Here is a 25841-nt window from a genome sequence, read left to right as displayed (position 1 = left end):
CCAGCGCTGGTCTTATTTTTCTGGTTTTTCTGTGCATCTATATTTCAGTTTGTATTTTCGATATAGGTTTTACGGGATGACCGTAAAAGTAACAAAAAATTTGGAATTGAAATAAAAAATACAAAAAGATTCCAAAAAACCAATCTTAAAAAATGACAGGTTTTTAAGTAGCATCAATGAGGGCTATCGTTTTTTGTCTCACTAGATGGCGCACTGTTGCGTGAGGTTTTTAAGTATGGCTTTCAAAGTCTGTTATTACGGGCGTGAAACCTAGTTTAGATTAAAATAATATTTAATACACCTTAAAACCGTACCATAAAAATATCGAGCATGCCACAGTGTTGCATAGTCCCCGTTTTGTTGGGAAAAAAGGGAGGACAAAGGTTTCCGAAAGACAAAACTGTCTCAAAACACAGACATTCATTGCCTCTGAATGCATATTTGCCATAATTAATTTCAGATATTGCAAAATATTCACAAAAATATTTTAATTATAAATAAACCCGCGTAGCTCACCCAAGAACTATGAGATTTGACATTTCGGAGACCTCACGCTACACTAGCGCCTCTAGTGGCGAATTCATATGCGATAGCCCTCATTAAACTGACATGAGCTTCTATGGGTGTATAGATGAAAAACAGGGTCGGTATTTCCATGTCGGTATTATCTGAGCTAGTAAGGAGTGTCACCTGTCAAAACGATCGAGTCAAAGACACAAATTATTTTTTAATGTTTTTTATTCTAGACTATGGAACAAACCGTAACCGACCGGACTGTCATAATTTGGCGGTAAAGAAAACTCTTTCGTTTTTTTTAAATTAATTGATGCTACTTCAAAATCTGGTATTTTTTTCTGTTAATTAGAAAGGTTATTCATATCGATAAAAAAAGTTTCAAGCGTTTCTGAAATTTTCATCCATTCCCCATTGGTCTTTGTGTTTAAATACATATAAGCAAATACGGTAAAGATATAAAGAGACAACTGTCAGTATTTTATACTCCACAAACATATATCTACGTGTAACAGGTACACGTGAACACCCTGCAAGAAGACGTAGGGCCTTTTTTTGTTTTAAAACACCGATTGCACGTTTGTGCCATTACCTCAAACCTCTATACAGTATCACATTATACTTTCAAAGTACGCAAAGTATGTTGTTTTCAGGGTTCCTTTGTCTGCTGTTCTGGATAGGCTTTTCAGAGCATAACATGCACGAGCCAGCTTGTTGGATACTTTATCAATTTGCTTGTCATCTTAGGAAGGGATCTAATTCAACGCCCAGAAACCTTAGACAGTCAGATTTGATAATCGGAATATTGCATACAGTGTCAGGACTATTGAAGCCACGGCGGAATATCATATAAAAACTCTTACTAAGTACAGTTAATTCTTAAGCCATTTGATGAGAACCATGTAGACAGTTGAAACCAACATTCTTGCATTTTAGTCATTTTTTACTATCATTAAACGTATTAATATTTTGTTATGGTAAGCCTAGTATAGAAATACTACCATTTCATGACATGGCCGAACACGCCATGAACTGCACAATTCTAAGATCTGGCTGCGACATTCATGCATTTGTGCCACGCTATTTATTTATTACCTGTGCTTTTATCTACGGTAAATATGTATTGCAACTTTGTACTATAATTAGCTATTCTGAGAACACGCCGTAGTTTTCCATCGGCTTAGTGCATGACACTTACGCCATGGTCCTAATGTGTCACAACGTATTTACATAATTTATCGTTAACAATGAACGCAGTGTTCGCAAGCACGTTTAAAAGTAGTAAACAAACCAGTCAGCTTTTTCCTGCGATTGGCAAAGAGCCAGCAGTAAAAAATATATCTAAAAGCCTTGACAAGTTCGTATGTAACACTCAGTAGCACCCTGTCGCAGGAAGCCTCTGCTGCCATTATCAAGATTTTTTTGATAAGTGCGGCAAATGCTGACTGCAACACGGTTCTATAAATGACAACATACAAACTTGTCAAGATATAGGTACAGTCAACGTCATAAATAAGTGATCACTTTTGTACCTTGTCACTTTAACGTCATGTTTGAAAACCCATACGAAATTGTGTAACGACTGAAAACGACAAGGTACAGAAATGATCACTTATTTATGACGTTGACTGTACAATACCTACGTTTCCTTTTTTTTAATTCGATTGGATGGCAAACGAGCAAGTGAGTCTCCTGATGGTAAGAGATCACCACCGCCCATAAACATCTGCAACACCAGGGGTATTGTAAAGAGAAATACTGCAATGATGGGAGAAAATTGACCAGGTGTGAGATAGGAGGCGGTCCCGGCTATTTCCCTACAAAAAAACAGTGATAGAAAGAAAAATCAAGATGCCAGAACAAATCGAAGGTAATCTTAGACATTTCAGTGACACCTCGCTTACTTGCTCTCTGCCTGTGACATTGACCGTGACAATAACTATTGCGAAGTTTATTTTTTACCCGACTGCGAAGAAGGAGGGTTATGTGTTTGACCCGTATGTATGTAAGTATGTCTATTCCTATGTTTTACTGAAATTTATTATTAGTTGTTTGTTTACAATTTCATTTTCAGTTAGGTATCTTGTAAACTTCGTCATAAGATAATAAGTATTAAAAACATTCGAAAATTGACGAAAAAATAAAATAAAAGAACATACATTTTCCCATACAAATTGTTTATGGGTTTCGTGACTGTCAGTTATAGACTACATACATCCCCATCTCATTAGAAATACGTAAAATATGCAATATCCCAACTGAACCGCTGATCCACTGTGGACCCTTTTCATAGTGCCATCGCATTGCCCGCATGAAAAATAATTCTGTGGTGTTAAAGAAAAAGGAGACGAGTCAAAAAAATGAAAAAATAGATTTTTGCACTCATTGGTTCAAAACACTACACACAACGCAATTAGATGAGTCAATATTTTTTTTGACTTATCTCCTTTTTCCTTAACACCACAGAATTATGACAGTAAAATATGAGAACATTCCACAATTGTCAAGAATCGTATGATTCGATTCTGGTATATTCATTTTATATTCGGTATTCGGCATATGCGGCAGGTTTACCGAATATTCGTATTCGGCCGAATTTTCGGTTAAATCACCGAATGTTCGACAAAGTGGTACTCAAACTTTTTACTGTATTGAGCCATGTATGAGTTGAGTGCCAAATGTGTTATTTTTATGAGGTAGGTACAGTGAGGCTTTATATTTTTGTTGACACTGTAGCTTTATTTCCAATAACAGCAGATAAAAACAAATCATTAATAATTAAAAACAAAATATAACTTTGTAGCTGTTTTGAGATTAAGCTGAGATTAAGCTACAGTGATCTTTATAAGTAATAAAATAATATGTTAATATACATCGATCAGGTCTTTATTGTGAGAAATTAAGCAAGTTAAACTTACAAATGTTTAAACAAAAAATTAATCATATTTCTACTTAGGAATCAATTATGCCGAATATTCGGTTCGGTAAAAGTTTTACCGAAAATTCGGCCGAATATTGGTATTCGGTGAAACCCATGTTCGGCCCATCTCTAATGGTCCCTAATGGATGGTTTTATAAAATCTGTAATAAATATTCAACCATTTTATGATTACTTCCTTCCTGCAACATTACGCGCTTAAAGGAACAGTTTAAATGTGTGGCAAACTGATCCGAAAATTATCCTGATTGTTAGTGATTATATTATATTGTCTAAATACCTATCTACCTACCTACATACGTTGTAAATAATTGTAACGATACGAATAAATTTAATTGAATTTTTCTATGTTGCTGGATTTTGCTGGCAAATTTTGCTGACAGCAAGAGCAATAAAATTTTTCGTTTTTAGGGTTCCGTACCTCGAAAGGAAAAAACGGAACCCTTGTAGGATCACTTTGTTGTCCGTACCTACTATATATTCCTGTTACAACCGTCCAACATCATATCTACAATAGGGAATATTTTAGCTGGTGGTTTGGTTTTTTTGACTGAAAATTCTGTGAATATTTTTTAGAATTTAGAATGGTTCATACATTGAGCGATGTTCAAAGACGTGACTAGTTTTTTAATTAAATTTCCGAGGACAAACCTTAGCATGGATTTTATCAAACTTAGCTAACCATAATGCAAAAATATTCAGGTCACCTTTTATATGTTACCTATACCAAGTCCATTTTTATCGCACACTATGAGACTAGTCTAGTACCTACCTAGACGACGAGCTTCATGTTAAATCATGTTCTTCTGGAGAAGGTACGCATTTAAATAAGCTGAAAAGTAAAACATAAACTAAATAAATATATTTAAAAAAAATAAAGTCGCGCCCGATCTAGATTTGAACTCTATAGATCTCCAGTTTACATCTCCACACTATACCGCTGAATCACTACCCTTACGTGAATTACCAGTCAGTAGATTGATTGTTCGCCACCAAAAAGCCCAAAAAAGAACTAGCAAATTTCATCCAAAATAGTTAGAGCCGTTTCCGAGATTCCCCGATATAAACATAGGTACATGAATTGCTTATTTATAACACACAAACACATCATCACGCCTGTATTACCAAATGGGGTAGGCAGAGCACACGAAATGTTACCGATTCGGAGCCACTTTTAGCAATTTTAGGTTTTAAGTTTGACAAAAAAGGTACAATAGTGACAGGTGGCTAGCCTGTCGCCTAAGGTATACCTAAACCTATAATCCTTTGTCGCCTCTTACGACATCCACGGAAGAAATGGAGAGGTGTTACTCTAACCCGCCACACGGGTAATACCGTAAACTGCTTCAACTTTGCCCTCTAGCTCCAAAATTGCGTGATTCGATTTAGAGTCGATAACTTAGCACCCTTTAGGTTTTAAAACTTTTATCCCCCCCGTATTAATAATTCCCGTGTAGATAAAAGTTTAAAACCTATAAGAGTGCTTAGTTATCGACTCTAAATCAACTCGGGCAATGTTGGGGCCAGAGGGCAAAGTTGAAGCAGTTAACGGTAATTGCTTATTTAACGATATAGGATAATATATTTAAAAGCCTGCCAATATAATCTCGACGGTATCCACTCATTTAGCTACAAACGTTTTCAACAACTTGTTTCGCAAATTAATCGTTTTATCATCATAATCATTACTTGGCAAACTCTTCATTTATTGTTTTCGTCATTTGGCAAAACCACGTTTGTCAAATCATCGTTTGGCAAAAAAAAATGCATCATTTGGCAAAAACTTTATTAAGAATAATTAGAGGTGCCTTTAGATCAGGTTAACTTGGTTAAGAAATACAAGTACGTAGATTAGGGCGGGTTAGAACTGAGACCCTAAGAAAAAACTAACTGCTGCCAGTACAGTAGGTAGGTTAAAAAAACTAACTACTGTAAGTGTGGTTGGTCAGGTTAGTTTAGAACTACGATCTAGGGATGCGAGACGAAAACAAGCCACGAAAACCTAACCCTACCAATTTAAACATGTTATGTAAGTAGTTTGTCAAATAATCATTTATAAATTGATGTTTTGTAAAATAACTAGTTTGAAAAATGAGTTGTTTGGGTACCGTATTTTATTAAATGATGATCATATTATGATGTGTTTGTAAAGTGACAAGTTAGTCAAAAGTATATTTATCAAATGAAGTTTGTGATATGAGCAGTTTGTGATATGAAGTGGTTGTGAAATGAATAGTTTGCGAAACGTTGTTTGTGAAATGATCATTTGTTAAACGTTGTTTGCCCAATAATAGTAAACCATATCTCGACAGCTATCGCTGTAATAACAAATATTTAACAGGAAATTTAGTGTCATCGAAGATAGTGAGCGTCTGAAGAAGTGACCCTTGCGTAGAAGGTACAAACAAAGGTTTTTTTTAAATTTATCAGCATTTTTCCGGAGTTCGCTGACCGCACTGAAAGTGTAATAGACGCGCCGTAAGCGTCCTTGGCGCGGCGTGGCAACAGAATTACAGAAAGCCGTGCCTTGCGCTTACGCCATAACCGGCGACGAGTGCAACACAGTGCACCGGTCCGCTCTACTTTGCCACGGGAGACTTGTCTCCACAGAGTACTTTTATTGCTTGCCTCTCAACCGTTTAATACGGTATTGTACTATTTTTCACTTATTTAATGAATCAAAGTTTGTCAATGCTTGTTATCAACGGAAAAACATTTTTTTTAAGTTATAATAGTTTGAAATTCAATATTAGACCGAGACAGAGATAGACACACTTGCATGTGCGCGGGATAGCGGTAAACGAATTCTACGCGGACGGAGTCACGGGCAACAGCTAGTTCAATATTTGCTTTATATTTACGAAGCGTCTTACATTTGTGTGTGTGTGATTTGTGAATGTATTTACATTGTATAATTTTAACACTACTTTAACCTAATTCGTCTAGATTTGCACTTACTAATAAAAATACTTTTTGGGTTTCCGTGCCTCGAGAGGAAAAAAGGAACCCATATGATCACTCTCGTGCCTGTCCGTCTGTCAAAGCCAATTTTCCCGGAAACTACTAAATAAATTTAGTAAAAAATTGGTATCTACACTTATTTACTCGTGACCCCGGTGTGTCGGTGACTCGAAAACGGACGTGCAACTTAAAAAATATTTTTAAACACGGGGGCCACTTTTGTTGGGAAAATTAGATTTTTAAAAAGCCAACTGCATCTTTTGCCATATCAAATGAGAAGGCTCGTATAGAAGTCTAATGAAATATAGAAGTTTATGGTATCTTTCAAGTAGGTAACATAATTAAATTTCCCTAATTTCTTGAAAAGTACGGAACCATATCCACGCGGGTTTAATTAGCACTTATTTATATTGTTAACATTGATATCGAGAGTTTAGTAATAAGGACTTAACTTTTTTGTACATTTTAGCACTTTAGTTTACTGAAATAATAAGTAAACAGCTTGCTGACGTAAACGAAGTCTCAAGTTTACTAAGAATTAAATAAAAACGTTGCGACTCGGAAAACAAGCGTAGACATTCGTACCAGGAAGCAAAAACTACTATTGTATTTGCTATGTCGTCGACTAATATAAATAATAGGTATTAATAATAGGTTTCCGCACATTTTATAAATTCTATTTCGTACAGTCAACCTTATCAATCTTATCAATCATAGTAAATCATTTTGTTTTTCTTTAACTTTATTTATCTAGACGTTCAATGCCATTACGAAACGGTTTTTCTAATTTTTCTAAAAAAAATTACCCTGTCAGAGGACAAAAATGTTACATGTGCCATTAAATTTAGCAAATAAAACTCAACAAAATTACTGAAATTTTACCTTACGAAGCTGGCAACCTTGACAAACTTGATATGTTTCCGTATACGTAAATGAAAACTTATGAAATAAAACACGGTTATGAAATAAATTTTGGGTATATTTACAAAATTTCTGAGGGAAATCTCTAAGTAGGTATGTTTGGTAACAATACTGATTTGATTCTTGATTATTAAATTGAATCGATTCATATTTTACGCAGCACAATGTACCTATCAGGTAGGTAATTCAGATTTGAACGTCATAGCAATCAATGTCGAATTTTAATGTATCATCATACATACATTGTATAACTTTTTCTTGTACATAAAATACAGGAAATCATGCAACAGACAACAAGAGAAACTATGTGTGCAAAACGAACTTATCCCTTATTTTCTCTTTGAACAAGGGCATCAGAAACCTAGACATGCACACTTGAAAAAACACTAACTGTAATACAGTCTTTCCCAAAGTGGGCAATAACGCCCCCTTGTGGGCGCTGAAGGCCTAGAGGGGGGCGGTAACAGGCCCAGAAAAAATCTTCACCTTTGTGCCTTCATTAGGCAAGACTAATATTGTATGAGGTTTTTAAAGTGAATAAAAATGGGGGGCGCTACAAAACAACTGATTTTCAAAGTGGGTGTTAGATAAAATAAGTTTGGGAACAGGACAGTGTAATGTAATAAGTACTAGTAGATAACCTGGAAACTGTAACACCATGTCAACAAAAATGTACCCACGAAAGTCATACAAAATAACGCTCGGATAAACACATTTATAATCTGTCTCTATTTCACAGTGCATAAAGGAGTGTACCTATCAAGTGCAATGGGTAGGTCTAGCATGATACTCTCGCGTGCGCCAGCGCGTTGCGGCGCGTCTTTTACGTTTCCCGGCAAGTCACGTGTCTAAACTAGTGAGGGGGGAATCGATTAAGTTATTTAATTATTGTGCTTCATTTGAGTAGGTATTATTACTGACTGTAGGTACACGTCGTGCGTTCCACGGTCCGGATTAGAACATTGTTTGTTTTAACGTACTTGTTTCATAAGTCGTGCAAGTCGTATTTTAATACGTTTTAAAATAATAAATAAGTAACATATTATGACATGACTCATACCCGTAGAAAATACAAAAAAAAATACACATCATAGAAACAAAATACACTTGTTTTGTTACTGTCTCTCTGAAGAACGCAGAAGTATAAAAAAATATTTAAGGAAAGGCTTGTTACAGCCTAAATTGAAAAAAAAAGTATTTTTCATCACACTTGCTCGTACCTAAACAGTGTCGTAACATGCAGGCTACCTTGGTTGCAACCCCCCAAATAAAACCCTCGACCTTAATGTGCTTGTCATGAAACATGAAACCCGTGGTCGGTAAATGAGTCATTGCGCGTACAAATTTTCTTGTCATGAAGCCCAAGGTCGGTAAATGAATCAATGCCTGTACTGATCGTGCTGCGCGCGCTGACCCACACGCACACGCGTGTTGCGGCGCGTGCTGCGGGAGGGGGAGGGGGAGGGAGGCGCTGCCAAGAGCGCAGCCACAGAATATATAATAGTACTGACGTACAGAATGGCCACGCTCCGCCCCGCACCGGTTCGAGTTACCCCGCCCCTCAAGCGCAGATTGCAGGAAAACCGCAGGAAAGCAGTCGGGCGCGCAACGCGATGTATGTCGGTCGCACCGTCGCACGGCACTAAGTTCGGGAACAATTAATTTAGCGAACGAAATGGTGATATACTGTGCATTGTATGGGTGTTTGTCAACAGTCAAAGATAAGAAAAGGAGTTTTTTTCGATTTCCTAATGTAAATAATAATGCTTTCTAAAAGTATCGCGATTAATACATTAAATAACTAATTAGGTACCGAATAATTCGTTCAAGTTTGTAGTCATATATTTATTGTAATTTAAAATAATAATGCTTAAATACATAGACAGACAAATTTTAAGTAGGTTTAAATAAAAATATGTAATTAACGATTACATTTATTTACACATCTAAGCCATACCTACATACCCTATAGTACTAGGGTTTTGCGATAGTCAGCCCTGTGTGTCTTACGCACACATTGACGCGTGTACAGACGTTGTCGTGCCTATGTAGATTCAAGAATGCGTATTTTGTATGGCGTGGCCGCCCTGTGGCGCAGCCTAAGGTATCGCCAATATTTGGAACAATTATATTTTTTCTTTTAGAAACATAAAATTCTACTCGCAAATGTGATGAAAAACATTGTATGTCGCACGGGCGGTACTAGAATTACGAACATCGACTCATTAAAGCCCTCAGTCTTCGACTTCGGGCTTCTAATAGACTTTCGTTCGTAATTCCTTATTTACCACCCTTAAGACACAATGTCAAAAAAGACTGACCGTGTACTTCTGGAGATAGGAAAGTGGCGCGGGCGGCAGCGTGTTAAGTCAAATTGATGATTGGCGATATAGGTCTTGAACCGATTTTGCGCGGGCAATAGTAATCCATCACTAATTCGCTCTTCTGACGTCATCATTTATAGGCACAAAAAAGTGACAGCGCCGGGGCGTGATTGTACCTGCATATCATCATCATGAACCTACACCTTATTGATTTTTTTTGTTTTATTTTTTTTAATTGCACATTATTAGAAAGCCCGTAAATCAAAGAAGTTTATTAAGCAATTTGTACGCGTAAGTCGCTGATACATTTTTTTTTCTAGTCACGCAAAGTTACAAAATTATCTTGAGTTTTTTTTATCGTCATGTCTAAAAAGGTTTTTTGATCAGTCTAGCAGAAGTAGAATTATCTAAATTTATTTTGAAGAACCAAGGTATTGCGAAGGCAAAACACTAAAAAAAAATTAACTCAATAGAGGCTATACAGGTTGTTAAATAAAAAAATCTGGCAGTGATTTTTCAAATAAAAATAAAAATGATAATATCTCAAAAACCGTCAAACTTAGCATAATAGTAAATGAGGTCAAAAATGTTCAAAATGGCCTTAACTATCATCCTTTAAAACCCCTACATCCGACTGCCAAACACCCGTATACAGCCACGTATTTAAATAGGCCCATCGCACTCCCGACACCACCCACTGCCAATTTGATTTGTATTTGCTTACGTTACCAGTCATACGTATTTCATTAAAAAATAGTAGGTATAATACAACAAGAGCATAAAACGAGCCATTTTACCCGAGACGTTCATATAGCCGATAGGTGGATACACACGTTGAGGGGAAAATGGGTTTAATGCTCGAGTTTTACACTCTGCTTTTCATTTCGATGGCGAGAAAATGAAATAGCAACAGTGGAAACAATTGTTCACCTACTATGTATTTTTTATTGTCCACGCATTTATCATTATAAATTTTAAATTTTATTGATCTATTTTGATTGCTTTGGATGATTTTTAGTTGTATATAAATTAAAAATTATTAAAACAAAATATGTAGAAACTTTTGTTGTATGTGGCTGTTTACACCTCCTGATTGCCTTGGCCTTAGACGAAGATTTTACTTTATGCACTAGAGCATTAAAAGTCATTTTAAGTCGCCTAGATCCAGCATAAACACGAACTTTACGAGCATGAGAAGTGAAAAAACTATTTAACGTATTCACGTTAATATTTATTTAAACAGAATTGGAATTGTCTAGATTTAAAACATACAAAATACTTTCAAACTTAAAAAACTGTTTTTATTTATATAGCATAATCTAGATTTAATTCATACAAATTATTTAAAAACTTAAAAACTGCTTTAGTACTTATCTAAAATGAAATATAAGTCTTATTACAGAAACCTAAAATTTCCATGGCTACAAATTCCATTCAACGTCCGAAGTTTATCAAAACAAAAACAAACGTACGAGTACATAATACTGTTCTATTCGCAGTCAAGATGATGATAACACTGCTCCTAAACTGTGACTTATCTTTTATATTTCTATGTCTATCATTGTCATATGTCTAGTATTTTTTTTAAACAGAGGCTTGCGTTTGGCCACAATCACGCCTGATGGAAAGCGAGGATGAGGCTTACGATGGAGCACGCTTGCCTAGTAAATGCTCATTCACCCTCTCTAGACTTGAAAGCGGCCAAATTGTAGTGTTCAGGAAACACAGTCGCTGGCAGGGAATTCCACTCTTTTGCTGTGCGGTTGATGAAGGAAGAGCAAAAACGCTTTGTGCGGATTTTGGGAATACTGACAACGTAAGGGTGGAGACCCCGCACACTTCTGGTCGACCTGTGGAAGAATGGAGCAGTGGAATAAAGTCGTGCAATTCCGAAGCACATTCTCCGAAATGTAGCCTTTAGATTACCGACAGGGAAGCCACTCTTCTGCGATGACGAAGGCTCTGACGACAAAAATCCGCATCGTAGGCGACGCCGATGAGCCTCTTCGCTCGCTATTCTACCGAAACTCGCGGAAATTGACTACATACGCTATAGAAAAGTAAAAAAAAGGAACCTTTCAAAATGTATAGCACAAGAGACATGCCTGTGTACTTTGTGGTGATGGTGACACCATTTTTAAGTCGTTAGAGTATTTTTTTCTTGAGTGGCTTCGAAGCGGTAACGTTTCGTGTGATCTGCCAACCCCTTTTGGGAATACAGGCGTGATGTTTGTGTGTGTAGAGTATTTTTTTGGACTCAACAGATATATCAAATGCGTTATTTACTTTTCGGTTACCATAAAAAATCTAGACAGCGGCCCCAACCATTTTATGAATTTATAATTGAAAGGAGCACGTAGTTGAGATGTTAGTTGCAATGCAAACATTTCCGCCCAGGACTTCAACGTTTGCCCCAGTCAATTGCGTCACTCAACTCAGTATATTAGTTTTATTCTACTATGCTAATCCTAACTAAAGAGATGTAAATAGTTCACTTCCAAGGCTGCTAACATTGACATAGTTTATCCGAACAATTATGTTACCTAGATAGGTAGCTATCAGTTAATTACTATAACCTAGTCTAATCTGTCTTTGGAATATCATGCTTCACTGCTTTGCAATGCCTATAAAAGGACATGTCACTTATATTATACTACTTCTGCATTTTGTAAGTGTATTTCTTGATTTATTGTAGGTAACATAGATAACGATTTCATTTAAGAATTTCAAATTCATTGTACCGTATTGGACGCAATCAAAATTTTTCAATATTTTAGACTTCTTACAATTAAAGTGACGTAGATAACAGCCCTTATTTTTTACTAATTATTACTAGCTTTTTTCCGCAACTTTGTCTTCCGAGAACTTGTTTACCTATCCCGCGGGAACTGAAAAAATTGCTGGGACAAAACTATCCAATGTGCTTCCCAGGGTCTCAAATTGTCTCCATACTAAAGTACATCTAAGTCAGTTTAAGCGTAAAGATATAACAGACAGACGGATAGATAGAGTTACTCCCGCATTTATAATATTAGTAACTATATTGTTAATACGACACGTACTTACAATATTGTTAACGACAGATTTAATTAAATCAATATTTAGGCTACCCTTTGTTACAATAACTATAATTTAATTTTATCGATATCCGTAGTTATCTTTATTTTTACTTTCAATGACACATTCACATCACTAGCTAGCACGTGCACGTGCAGTGCTTTCTACCGGTCGGTGCAGCAAATTATGTAGCAATAGCGTGGATAGACTGTTGGCATAGGTGTATGCGCCAAACTCGAACATGTCAGTCTAAACCGAACTACAATTATTTCTATTACCGTATTGAAATAGTTTCTTGAGTATCACGCTATCAAAATCAAGACTGAGAATATACCTAAACAAATCTATGGTCTATTTGTGAAACCAAGATACTAAAATGACAGTCTGAAATGTCAAATGTAAAAATAATGCGGCCAGCATAAAACGATATTTTTTGATAGCAAAAATAACATGAAAGCATTCAATATTCTACTTTCCATTTTGAAAATATAAATGCACTTTTACGATAAAGTGATAAAATCCAAAAAAATACCTGTGCTTACAGGTAAAAATACAGTGCTCGACACTTGTGCCAACGTAATAGTTCATTGCGTCTTAAGGGCGGTAAACAAGGAATTACGAACGAGCGTTTATTAGAAGCCCGAAGTCGAAGACTGAGGGCTTTAATGAGTCGATGTTCGTAATTCTAGTAACACCCGTGCGACAAACAATGTTTTTCATCACATTTTCGAGTAAAATTGTATATTGGTAAAAGAAAAACTAATATTTTTCAAAAATTGCCGATACCAGTGGCCAGCCTCCGCGCCGAAAGCAGCATGTGCCCGACGTGCGCCCGCCAACAAAATTAGTACCGGCAATGACTCATTTACCGACCACGGGTTTCATGACAAGCACATTAAGGTCGAGGGTTTTATTTGGGGGGTTGCAACCAAGGTAGCCTGCATGTTTCGACACTGTTTACGAGCAAGTGTGATGAAAAAAATCATAACACAGACTAGAAGCTACTACAAAACTAGAAAAACGAAGTTCGTATCGCACCGTTCCTTTCACTCGCGTATTAAATGAAAAGCGTAAGCGGGACAACAACATACGAAATCAGAGTTTTGCACTTCGTAATATAGGGCCAGATATCACACAACGTCATTCATGTTTTTTGTATTCGACATTCGTTACTTTACTCGTATTGTGATCGGATATGTTCAGTGCGTTTTCTCGTGTATGGTATGTGTTTGTATGGAAAGCATTGAGGCGGATCGTACTTAGAATGAAATTAAAACTTAAATATCAACATCAATAAAAAGTAGAAATATCTCCAAAACGGTCGCATATTTATTAGACCCATTTTACCTTTTCCTCTTCTTTTTCTTTCTTTTTTTCCTTTTTTTCTTTTACTTTTCAATATTTGCTTTTTCTTTTTTTTTCTTTTTTTTTGTCCTAAGTCCCTAGATGTTAGTACGTCACGGATCCATTTATACATGTAACAACAAACCTACCAAATCCTACCAAATCTTTCGGTGATAGATAACCGGTTACGGCACATCACTATTAAATAGTGATGCCAAGACGCAAAAATAGGTAACACATGAAACGTCATTTTAGTATCTCGGTTTAGTAAATAGTAATACCTACTACACTGACGTAAATTGAATTTTTCACAGTTTCGTGATATTTAAATGCGAAAACTTATTTTTTGATAAATTTTTGACCATTCTCTATCATTAAATAATTTGTGGAAAAAATGCAATTGCGTCATTGTTGGTTTAGAGGTGCGAATTGTTTTATTGGCGTTAAGGTTACCGCCTACAGAAAGTTCGTCAGTATTGATTGAATACCAGTATTTATGTAACATAGATTAAAATCAGCAAATTTGCAGAGTTACTTTGCGGAGTTCCATATCAATGAACTAAAAGAATTTCTTTGCTCACCCGCGAACTTGTGATAGCTAAGTTTATGCAGATAGCGTGTTCATGCAGTTCCTCCACCTCCACACTGTAAGAACACAAACAAATCACACAAACCTATCTATCACCACCACCACACCACACTGACGCGTTTCAAACTCAACCAGAGCTCATCTTCAGAGCAACAAAACCGTAGACCATGCCACCAGACGTTAGACCAACCACTAAGTTCGAGAGCAATAATTTTGCGAAATGGTAACGGTATGTACCCTACCTACTTCCTTTTTCTAAATAAATAATGATTTCTGAAATTATCGTGATTAATACATGAAATAACTACATACCGAATAATTCGTTTAAGTTTGTAGTCCGTATATCTATTGTAATTGAAAATAATAATGCTTAAATACACAGACAGACACATTTTAAGTAGGTTTAAATAAATATGTAAGTAACTTTAACGATTACATTTATTTGCACTATCTAAGCCATACCTACATATAAGTACCTTTAAATGTCATTGGTAGCATCACTTATTAGGGTTTTGCTATCAACCCTGTGTATGTTACGCACACATTGACGCGTGTACAGACGTCGTCATGTCTATGTAGATTCAAGAACGCGTATTTTGTACTGCGTGGCCGCCGTGTGCTGCCGTTAGCACCTAGATAGTAACTGTAAATTGGACGTCGACCCGAGCTAGCAAACCTGTATATTCTCAAAGCACATGATGACACTACATTATCTCATAAATTTTATTTCACAGAAAATTAGTAAAGTCTGGGTGCACTGATATTTCTCTACATACTCAACAAAAGTGCCTAGGTAGGGATATTTTTTATCCCTAGACTAGACAGTTTTGAACATGGGTCTACCTAGGTATAATGACTAGGTATTCCAAGACTCAAGAGCTGTCGGTAGGCCTCCAACAAGATGGAGCAACGACCTGGTTAAGATCGCGGGATCGCGGTGCCTGTGCCTGCGGAAAGCACAAGACCGGTCTGAATGGAGAGCCTTGGGGGTGGCCTATGTCCAGCAGTGGACGTCTTTCGGCTGACATGATAATCCCAAGACTCTTTTGATGCGTGTATACGTTTTAGATATGAACGTTTCAGGCGTCATTTGATTTGACACGGTCCATTACCCCACGCCTGGCACTGACCTTGCTTACAATGATCATTGACTAGTAGTCAGTGACTTCAGATTTTAAATTCTAATGGCACCCGACCAGCACCTCCCCGCCTCGAGCGGTTAGTATTCTTCCATTCTAATGGTGATTTTCCACCGGCGAGGCGAGACGAGACGAGCCGAGACGAGAATTGAAATTTGTATGCAATCTCGCGCGACCGTCGCGAGCCGCCGCGGGCAGCCGCGAGCCAACAAATACAAAAAACAATACAAATTTCAATTCTTGTCTCGGCTCGTCTCGCCTCGCCTCGCCGGTGAAAATCACCTTAAGCCCAGGACAAAGACCGCGGTATATATTGAGCCAGGACTGATTGTATACAGTTCGCATAATAAAATCTCAAAAATAAATCTATGTATTCTTCATATGAGTTTGTATATGGGCATGCGCTCACTACACCAACTCCGTAGCGTCACCGGATCGCCTCACTCGCGAGGTTGCCACGCGCGGAAGTCGAGTGGACCACTCGCTGCCGGCGCTCTAATCGTATCATCCATCTCACTCTCGTGATAATAATAAACGTCAGCGGGACGGCAAGATACGAAGTTCGAATTTTGCACTTAGTATAGGGCCAGTGCCGATCATTCACTAACACAGCTTTAAGACGACGCGAGCAACGGGCCGCTACGCGCGGCTGGCGGGTCAAAACGACCAGGTCCTAAGACTACCTGTCCACTGGAGTGGAGCGAGGCAGCAGGGTGTTGAGCGAGTTAAAAATCCACCAATAGAATTGCATAAAATCTCCGCTCCTCTTCAGTGGACGGAGATTCGTACCTACCCAGCTTAAAAATTCACACAAAACGTGAGAAACGAGCGTCAGCGGGAAAACGAGGAAGCTACGCGTATGGAGAAACAATACACACCTCCGTTCCGCATTACTTTCTCGCCTCGCTCCGATCCAGTGGACGCCATGTAAGCCATGGATGGAAGTGGCGAACGAAAATGGTGATATAAGTTATATATATAGGTAGGTGTAATAAGTACTTACTCCGGCCATTTTGCACGGTGTACGTAAGGTCTTGGAAGCTCAAGTTGACCGGGGGTCGCTGCGGCAGATGGGACAGATGCGCCCGTCCCAGCGCTCGGTTCACCACCACCTCCACGTCACTCGTCATTGCGGCTCTTATGTCACGTGACCCATGTGAAGGATCACATTCAGCCTACGTTGTTCAGCTGAAAAAAGTGAATTTATGTTAAGTAAATAGGTATTTCGAATAAAAAAACCGGCCAAGAGCGTGTCGGACCCGCCCAGAATAGGGTTCCGTAGCCATTATGAAAAAATAAAGTAATATTTTTCTAAGGATTTCGCATTTTATACGGAATCTTCCAAGTTTAGGTATATTTTATACCTTAGGCTGCTATTTACTCATAAACTACTAATAATTCTCAAGCAAACTTAGCCGTTATAGTTTTCCTTGAAAGTTTGATATACTTACTACCATCCTGAATTTTATCAAATTTTTCCACCCACCGATTTAGATTTTAGAGGGGGGGACGCTCGATTTTCATGAAAATTTGCACTTTAAAGTTGAATATTTCGCAAACACATCACTGAATCGAAAAATCGTCTTAGCAAACCCCTAATGGTTTTAAAAGACCTATCCAACTACCCCACACTATAGGGTTGGATGAGAAAAAAAATCACCCCCACTTTAAGTCTATGGGAGGTACCCTAAAAAAATGTAGTATGTTTAACCACTTAATATTTTTAAACGCAGACATACTAATGGCATGCTTTCTGGCCAGTTGGCAGTATTTAAGTTTGATATCCAACTACAAGTAGGTTTCATTATCATGGTTATTTCTACCGATATTGAAGATGCGACTTAAAACTGAGTTGAGTAACAGACTGCTGCATAGCCGTGTAATTATAATATCTTTTTCTTGACTTAATCACAATTAGTACTCCTCACTTATCGCTAAAACTTAAGATTGTTTCTATCGCGATAGGAATCGCGAGTTGCGAGAGTGCAAACTATTTGTATTTACCTATGCTATAATAACTGGCCGATATCATGAAATAGATGTTACTAAATGTCAACGTTAAAAATGATTACTGATTGTCACGTCAGATCAAATCACGGTCGGTGTTAAATCCTATTTTTGCTAGAACAGTCGGTATTGCAAATAAAGTGTAATAAATAATAAATAGCTATGCCGAATTATCCTCCTGCTCACTTAGCGGACATCCATTTCATTTATGGGTTTTGTAACGGCAACTCGCAAAGAGCAGTTGCTGAATACCGGAGAAGATTTCCCACTCGTCGCGTACCGCACCATTCCACCTTCGTGGATACACATAGACGGTTTTGTGAAGTAGGTCTTGGAAAGATTCACAGAGAAAGGGTGATAAATTTAGATTTACAAACAGAAAATCGAATTATGAACTTAATCACAGAAGATCCAACGTTGTCATCAAGAGCTATAGCACGGATTGTACATGTTAATTACAGACTCATATTAAAGCTATGGAAAAGGTACGGTCTTCATCCTTTCCACCACCGTAAAGTACAAGGATTGATAGAGAACGATGGGCTTGCTAGAGTCACATATTGCCAAAGAATCAACCAGAAATTAGTAGAAGACCACGGATTTCTTGACAAGGTATTATGGACTGACGAGTCGATGTTTACGAGAGAAGGAGTATTTAATTCCCATAATCAACATATGTGGGCGGAAGAAAATCCGCATTCAAAGAGAGTGAACTCGTACCAACACAAATTTTCAATCAACATGTGGGCTGGAATTATCGGCAATAAATTGATAGGTCCCATCATATTTCCAAATCGATTAAATTCCATAAACTACTTAAATTTTTTGAGTAATGAGCTCAATGAGTTATTAGAAGATGTCGATTTGGAGACACGTAGAACAATGTGGTTCCAGCATGATGGTTGCCCGGCCCACTTCGGAAATGCAGTTAAGCAGTGGTTAAACCAAAATTACCCCGACAGGTGGATAGGTCGTGGAAGCAATGTTCTCGCCTGGCCCGCCAGGTCACCAGACCTGACTCCTCTAGATTTTTTTTTATGGGGGACATTGAAAGAAAAGGTTTACTCACGACCAGTAAACACAAGAGAAGAATTGCTGCTAAGAATTACAACAGCCTCAGAAGAAATAAAAGATAATTTTACTAATTTAAATAATGAAATCCGGTTACGTATGAATCTTTGTGTTCAAAACAATGGTTCACATTTTAAAAACTTGACTCACTAATAAAGCGTAATTTAAGAAATATTGCATTGTGTTTATTTATCTCTTACTTTCTTAGTAATACTCGTGGTATAAGCCTCAATTATCAACAGCTTTTGAGTATAAAATACTGGCTGATGTTAGTCGTCACCCGCAAGATAAGTTTTATAACAGTCATCCATCCATCAGTTCCATCACGTACCAAGCAAGTTTGTAACAATAAAAGGAAAGTATGATTTCGATCGGATATTAATCAAGGTCATTCTACCGGTTATGGTGAAGAGAATGAAATGTATTTTTCTAGAAACACCAAAAATAAAGTTTTTTTTAAATTTGTGGGTTATGAATGAACAAATTGAGATATTTTCATTTAATTCAGTTCAATACAAGCATGTTATGACATTTGTTGTCACAAACTAGTAAACAATAACATGTCACATGACATGAACCACACTGCACTCATTGACTCGGGCATCGTATGATATCGGAGCGACTCGTGAAGTGTCATGTTCGCTTACTCTGTTTCTCTACTAAAGATTGGTTCCACTTACTCACTCTCTTAACTAAAGACTTGTTCACAAGGCCGTGCTAAGCTTAATTGAATTATTTTGTTCTAAAAAATAATTTTAATTAAAGTACATAATTGAACCTATGTTCATATAACATTTTTTACTCGTATTATCGTCAGAAATACCCTGTTAAAATCCCTCGGGTTATTCGGGCCCACGGTGTATATTCGTGCAAAATTACAGCTTTCTAGCATTGATAGTCCCTGAGCAAAGCCGCGGACGGACAGACAGACAGACATGGTGAAACTATAAGGGTTCCGTTTTTGCCATTTTGGCTCCGGAACCCTAAAACTAACCTAGTGGTTTAACCTTTGATATTTACTACGACCTTTTCGGTGAAAGAAAACATTGTTAGGTTAGGTTAGGTTAGCCCTAGTCCTCTCTGCTTAAAAAAAATATGGACTAGGGGTAAAAAAAAATATGGGTATCGAATGAAAGCTAATAATTAGAGCATTCTAAATATATGATTATTATGTGTAATAGACTTTTAAGCTATCATTTTCACAGAAACATCAAAAAAATAGAGCAATCAAAAATCCGACTACCTTAAAAAAACTTTATTAAGTTTGTACCGAACCCTCGGTGTGCGAGTACGACTCGCACTTGGCCTGTTTTTGTACTGTTCAAAAGTTATGGTAAGACGTGGATGCAGCGAAACTGGTCCCGCTGATTATTGTCTGTTTTAAAGTTTTGACATTGCAATTTATATAGTCGTCAACGTAAATGTCAGGCATGCTGGTCAATGCCAAATCGGTGATTCCGTAAATACACTTTAAAAAAAACCGGCCAAGAGCATGTCGGACAAGCCCAAAATAGGGTTCCGTAGCCATTACGAAAAAAATAAGTAATATTTTTCTAAGGATTTCGTATTATATTCGGAATCTTCCAAGTTTAGGTATACTTTATACCTTAGGCTGCTATTTACTCATATACTACTAATAATTCTCAAGCAAACTTAGCAGTTATAGTTTTCCTTGAAATTTTGATATACTTACAACCATCCTGATTTCCTTCAAATTTTTCGACCCACCGGTTTTGATTTTAGAGGGGGGCGCTCGATTTTCATGAAAATTTTAAAAATTTAAAGTTGAATATTTCGCAAACAGATCACTGAATCGAAAAATCGTCTTAGCAAACCCCTAATGGTTTGGAACTTATCCAACGATACCCCACACTATAGGGTTGGATAAGAAAAAAAATCACCCCCATCTATAGGAGGTACCCTAAAAACATTTTTTTAAAATTTTTAATTGTACCATTTTGTTGGCATAGTTTACTTATACTTGTATATCCGTGCAAAATTACAGCTTTCTAGCATTGATAGTCCCTGAGCAAAGCCGCGGACGGACAGACAGACAGACAGACATGGCGAAACTATAAGGGTTCCGTTTTTGCCATTTTGGCTCCGGAACCCTAAAAATTTGGTTCTTCGTAACATGGTGTATGGAGTGCCCCCCCTATGAATATTTATTTTTGTAATTTAACTACAAAACTAAATAGCGGCTTTCACAAGACATCTGTACTCCAAATCTTGTAGTTTTCGAGTAAAATGCCTGTGACATACGGACGGACGGACAGACAGACAAACCGACAGACGGACAGACAGACAGACGGACTTGACGAAACTATAAGGGTTCCGTTTTTGGCATTTTTGCTCCGGAACCCTAAAAACAAGATAATCTTAAACGTATTGTAATTTGTAAAGTAAAAGTAATCCGTGGCAAAAGGAGCATGCGGCCGCGACCTTCCTCTTAAGTTCGAAGACAAGAATAGGTACTTTCTTATTCTATGTTTTTCGGATCAGAGTAATTGGGTTTTACTTTTTAAATTATTTTTTTATTGGTTTCATATTATTATTTGGTTTTCGTTTTATTGATACAACCACCGTATTGCACTGAAAAAAAAAAGATTTGCTAACAGTAAAAAAAAAAAATAATGTTGCTTGTAACATAACTTGAGTGACTACAAAACTAAGGCCTACTAGTAGCTCAAAGTTAGGTGATGTCTTACAAAATCTGTTTTGCAATTATTTTGGTTCCAAATTAGTAAATTTTGTCTAAACGTCAAGTAGCCTAACTAATTCAGCCAAGTATCCTTTTTTTTAGTGTGATTTGTTCCCGTAGAAGCTGACTATTAGCGACTGCACCTGAACTCGCTCCCCTTCAATAGACGGATCAAGTCACGAAACTGAAATAAAGGTAAATAAGCCACGGTCTCCTTGGGACTTTTTTTTTATTCAACTGGATGGCAAACGAGCAAGTGGGCATCCTGATGGTAAGAGATCACCACCACCCATAAACATCTGCAACACCAGGGGTATTGCAGATGCGTTTCAACCTAGAGGCCTAAGATGGGATAACTCAAGTGCCAGTAATTTCACCGGCTGTCTTACTCTCCACGCCGAAACACAACAGTGCAAGCACTGCTGCTTCACGACAGGATTAGCGAGCAAGATGGTGGTAGCAATCTTGGCGGACCTTGCACAAGGTCCTGCCACCTGCAAAAACTACTATATAAACTATTGTATAAACTGGTTGCGTAGCATGACACTGAATTAAAACTCGGCCAAGTTCATCATACACGGTCTATTATGTAATGTATGTATGATAATGAATATACATAAAATAATGGCTTAAGCTGTTTAAGTAAAAACCGACCAAGAGCGTATCGGACACGCCCAAAGTAGGGTTCCGTAGCCATTACGAAAAAATTAAGTAATATTTTTCTAAGGATTTCGTATTTTATACGGAATCTTCCAAGTTTAGGTATATTTTATACCTTAAGCTGCTATTTACTCTTAAACTACTAATAATTCTCAAGCAAACTTAGCCGTTATAGTTTTCCTTGAAAGTTTGATATACTTTCTACCACCCTGAATTTTTTCAAATTTTTCCACCCACCGGTTTAGATTTAAGAGGGGGGGGGACGCTCGATTTTCATGAAAATGTGCACTTTAAAGTTGAATATTTCGCAAACAAATCCCTGAATCGAAAAATCGTCTTAGCAAATGGTTTTTAAATACCTATCCAACGATACCCCAATCTTTTTTTTTATTCGACTGTATGCAAAACGAGCAAGTGGGTCTCCTGATGGTAAGAGATCGGACGGACAGACAGACAGGCAGACATGGCGAAACTATAATGTTTCCGTTTTTGCCATTTTGGCTCCGGAACCCTAAAAAGAGGATTTTGACCTTGACTTAAGAGATCATAGTTTAATTTAAATTGAAGGATTAGTAGATTGTTGCACCAAGCAGAAAGTAATTTATTACTGCACCAAGTGCCGATAGCACGAGGGCAATATAAATTACTTAATGCGAGGAGCATAATCTGCTTTTCTTTCAACTACTCGTATTACAGGAATAGCAGATGAAAAAAAACTCGTGCTAAACAATGAATAGGAAAGAAATGTCACTAGCATAGGCCTTTAGCTGTTAGGATCACCACAATCACCTTTCTTGAATGATGGCCTGACCAATGACCAATGATAACTTCAGTTGTTCAGGAAAAACACCACTCTTAAAGGAGAGGTTTATTAAATGAGCCAGGGGCTGACTCAAATAACCAGCGTTTAACTTGAGGATATTTGTTGTAATTCTGTATTAAATATATATATATTTAAGGACATTATTATCATAAGGCCTAAGGAAAATTTAAGATGAAACGCGGTCTTGCCTCTGAGTGTTTCGCTTATTTACGTCCGGTCGCAATTTAACGCTACCAGCATTCGCATCAACAATGTCAATAAAATAATTATTAAGAAAATTAGAAATATCTTGCGGATTATTATATGTCATATCATTGAAATGTCATTGGTCAATGTCAGTATGGTTGATGTTAGTAGAAGTAGTGGATGATATTATGTTCCATGTCGCCTTACATTTATTTTTGTTACTTTCTATGTATTTACCATTACTTATATTTTTTGATTTATTTATACATTTACGTAGGACTTTACTATATTTACTAAATGTACCAGATAACGTATTTGATCGTCTATAATTAAGGTATAATTTACGTTTTACGCGACATGACGTTCTTATACCCTTAGTTAATCATTTCGTATTATTTGGCCTATTACTGACTTTAACTTTTATGAGCGGAAAACACAACTCAAAGAAAAGGCACAATAGGTCGTGAAACAGTGCAAACGCCTCCATCAAGTCGTCCGAGCCCAAGACATCCGCGAATGATAAGGCAGCGATGCATTGATAAAACTTACGGATATTGTCATCACAGTAATCCCTCCTAAGCTATATTTATATTATATATTTGTATTCTTATTTATATGCTTTTATCTATTAGAATTCAACGTATGAAACTGTCAAGCTTAACGACTAAAACCAGATTTATTTTATTGCTGTAAATGGCCCTAATATTACGTTATTGTTTAACATGAGTGAATAAGTCACATTTTACTACGACTATTTTTACGTACGGCTAGCCATTTGGTGTTTTATCTCACAGAAGTATGTCAGTGCGGATAAATTCCTTAATTATCTCCGCCGCTGTTCCGACATGCATTTAATAATGATGATGAAATAAATGGCGTTATGGATTTAAACATTTTCTGCGGGTAATCATTCTTGACACAACGCAGAAAAATTTTAAAAACCAAATATCTGCGCTATCCTACTAATATTATGAATGTGAAAGTTTGTGATTGGGAGTAGCAGTACCATGTGTGCTACTTGCCAAATTGTTATTAGTTGCAGTTGTTTTCTTGTCGCGAAGTAAATAGGAACGGATACATCTAATTCCTAAAGGATCATCGTAACTACCTATTATTAACCTATATCGTGGGACACATCAAATGAAAGGGGATGATGTGAGCGTTTCAAATATATTAAAAAGAATTGGTTTTTAAGTTGTATAGGAAAATAGGCGTAAATTTACTACTCCATTTTTTCTCGGAAACTACTGAACATTAAATTATAAAAAAAAAAATTATATATCTATAGATTGCAGGAAAACCAACCTATAAGATATGTGTATTGATCCACAATATTGATCCATAATAAAGTTCATCCCACGGAACCCTCTCCGCGACACGCACGCGTCGGGTTTTTATATTTCAAAAGAAATTACTTCGAAGCTCACTTTGGAAGTATATTTAATAATAAAGTAAAATGTTTTTTAATTATTAGTCTGGGTCGTAGGTTTACGTTGTAATTTAAAAGTCCCAAAAACAGCCGTTTGTATCGATATGACTTTTATACAGCATTGTAACAAGCTACTCAGTCACTATCAACGTCAAACAATTGACATACCTACGATTCGCGGATGACATTATACTCTTCGCAGAGAGCCTGGAAGACCTCGAAGTCATGGTAGCTGAACTGTATGATGTCTCTGTAATGGTGGGTCTTAAAATTAACATGACAAACAAAAAGATTATGTGCAAGAGCACCAATGCCACCTACATTTACAGTTCATGGACTGGACAGCTACTGGAGAGGGTGGAGGAGTATGTCTATCTCGGTCAAACCATGAGCCTAGAAAAGAGCGGATAAGACCTAGAATTTGAGGGCCGAATTCGCTTAGGCTGGGCGGCATTCGGTAAATTGTCCGACGTGCTAAGAGGGGACATACCTCTTAATCTCAAGCGCAGATGCTTCTGTGTGTCCTCCCGGTGCTGGTATATGGAGCCGAAACTTGGACGCTCACGCAGAAGGTCATACACAACCTGCAAGTCACGCAAAGGGCGATGGAGCGGGTAATGTTGGGCATATCTCTCCGAGACAGATTCCGAAATACGGAGATCTGGGAGACGAGCAAGGCTCACCGATATAGCCAAGGTAATCACCCAAAGGAAGTGTAAGTTGGCTGGACACATGTGCCGCAGGAGTGATGGAAGATGGGTGAGAGTGGGGGAAGGCCGATGGAGTGGAGACCCAGAAGCGGGCGGAGAAACGTTGGTAGACCGACGACCTGGTCAAAGTGGCGGGAAGGTGCTGGATGAGGAGAGCACTGGACCGAAATGCTCAGCAATACTCAGCATTGGGTGGCTATGGGCAGAAGAAGAGAGAAGAGAAGACTCAGTCACTATATTTTCACCTGACTTTTTATTTTACTAATCCATACTAATTACTTATTACTTATTTACTTATTACTTATATATACTTATTACTTATTACTATATTTACTTATATTTACTTATTTTACTTAATTTACTTAATTACTTATATTTACTATTTATATTTACATATATTTTATATTTATATTTATATATTTATATATTTTATTTATATTTATTAATTTATATTATTTATATAATATT

At 37.2% G+C, this 25841-nt stretch overlaps 2 protein-coding genes across 2 annotated transcripts in view; both read right to left on the bottom strand.

The window, feature by feature from the left end:
* The window catches only part of LOC141432065 (THAP domain-containing protein 2-like), a 213616-nt gene that overhangs the window by 159772 nt on the left and 28003 nt on the right, over nt 1-25841 (bottom strand). The window lies entirely within an intron of this gene.
* The window catches only part of LOC141432062 (ATP-binding cassette sub-family G member 1-like), a 56152-nt gene that overhangs the window by 21853 nt on the left and 8458 nt on the right, over nt 1-25841 (bottom strand). Inside the window, exon 2 of the mRNA XM_074093444.1 lies at nt 16790-16974. Coding sequence (XP_073949545.1) covers nt 16790-16916 — 127 coding nt within the window. The 5' untranslated portion in view covers nt 16917-16974. The remainder of the gene's footprint in view (nt 1-16789; nt 16975-25841) is intronic.

The sequence above is a fragment of the Choristoneura fumiferana genome, chromosome 10, assembly GCF_025370935.1.
Source record: "Choristoneura fumiferana chromosome 10, NRCan_CFum_1, whole genome shotgun sequence".
Lineage (NCBI taxonomy): Eukaryota > Metazoa > Arthropoda > Insecta > Lepidoptera > Tortricidae > Choristoneura > Choristoneura fumiferana.
This window is presented reverse-complemented; position numbering and strand designations above follow the sequence as displayed.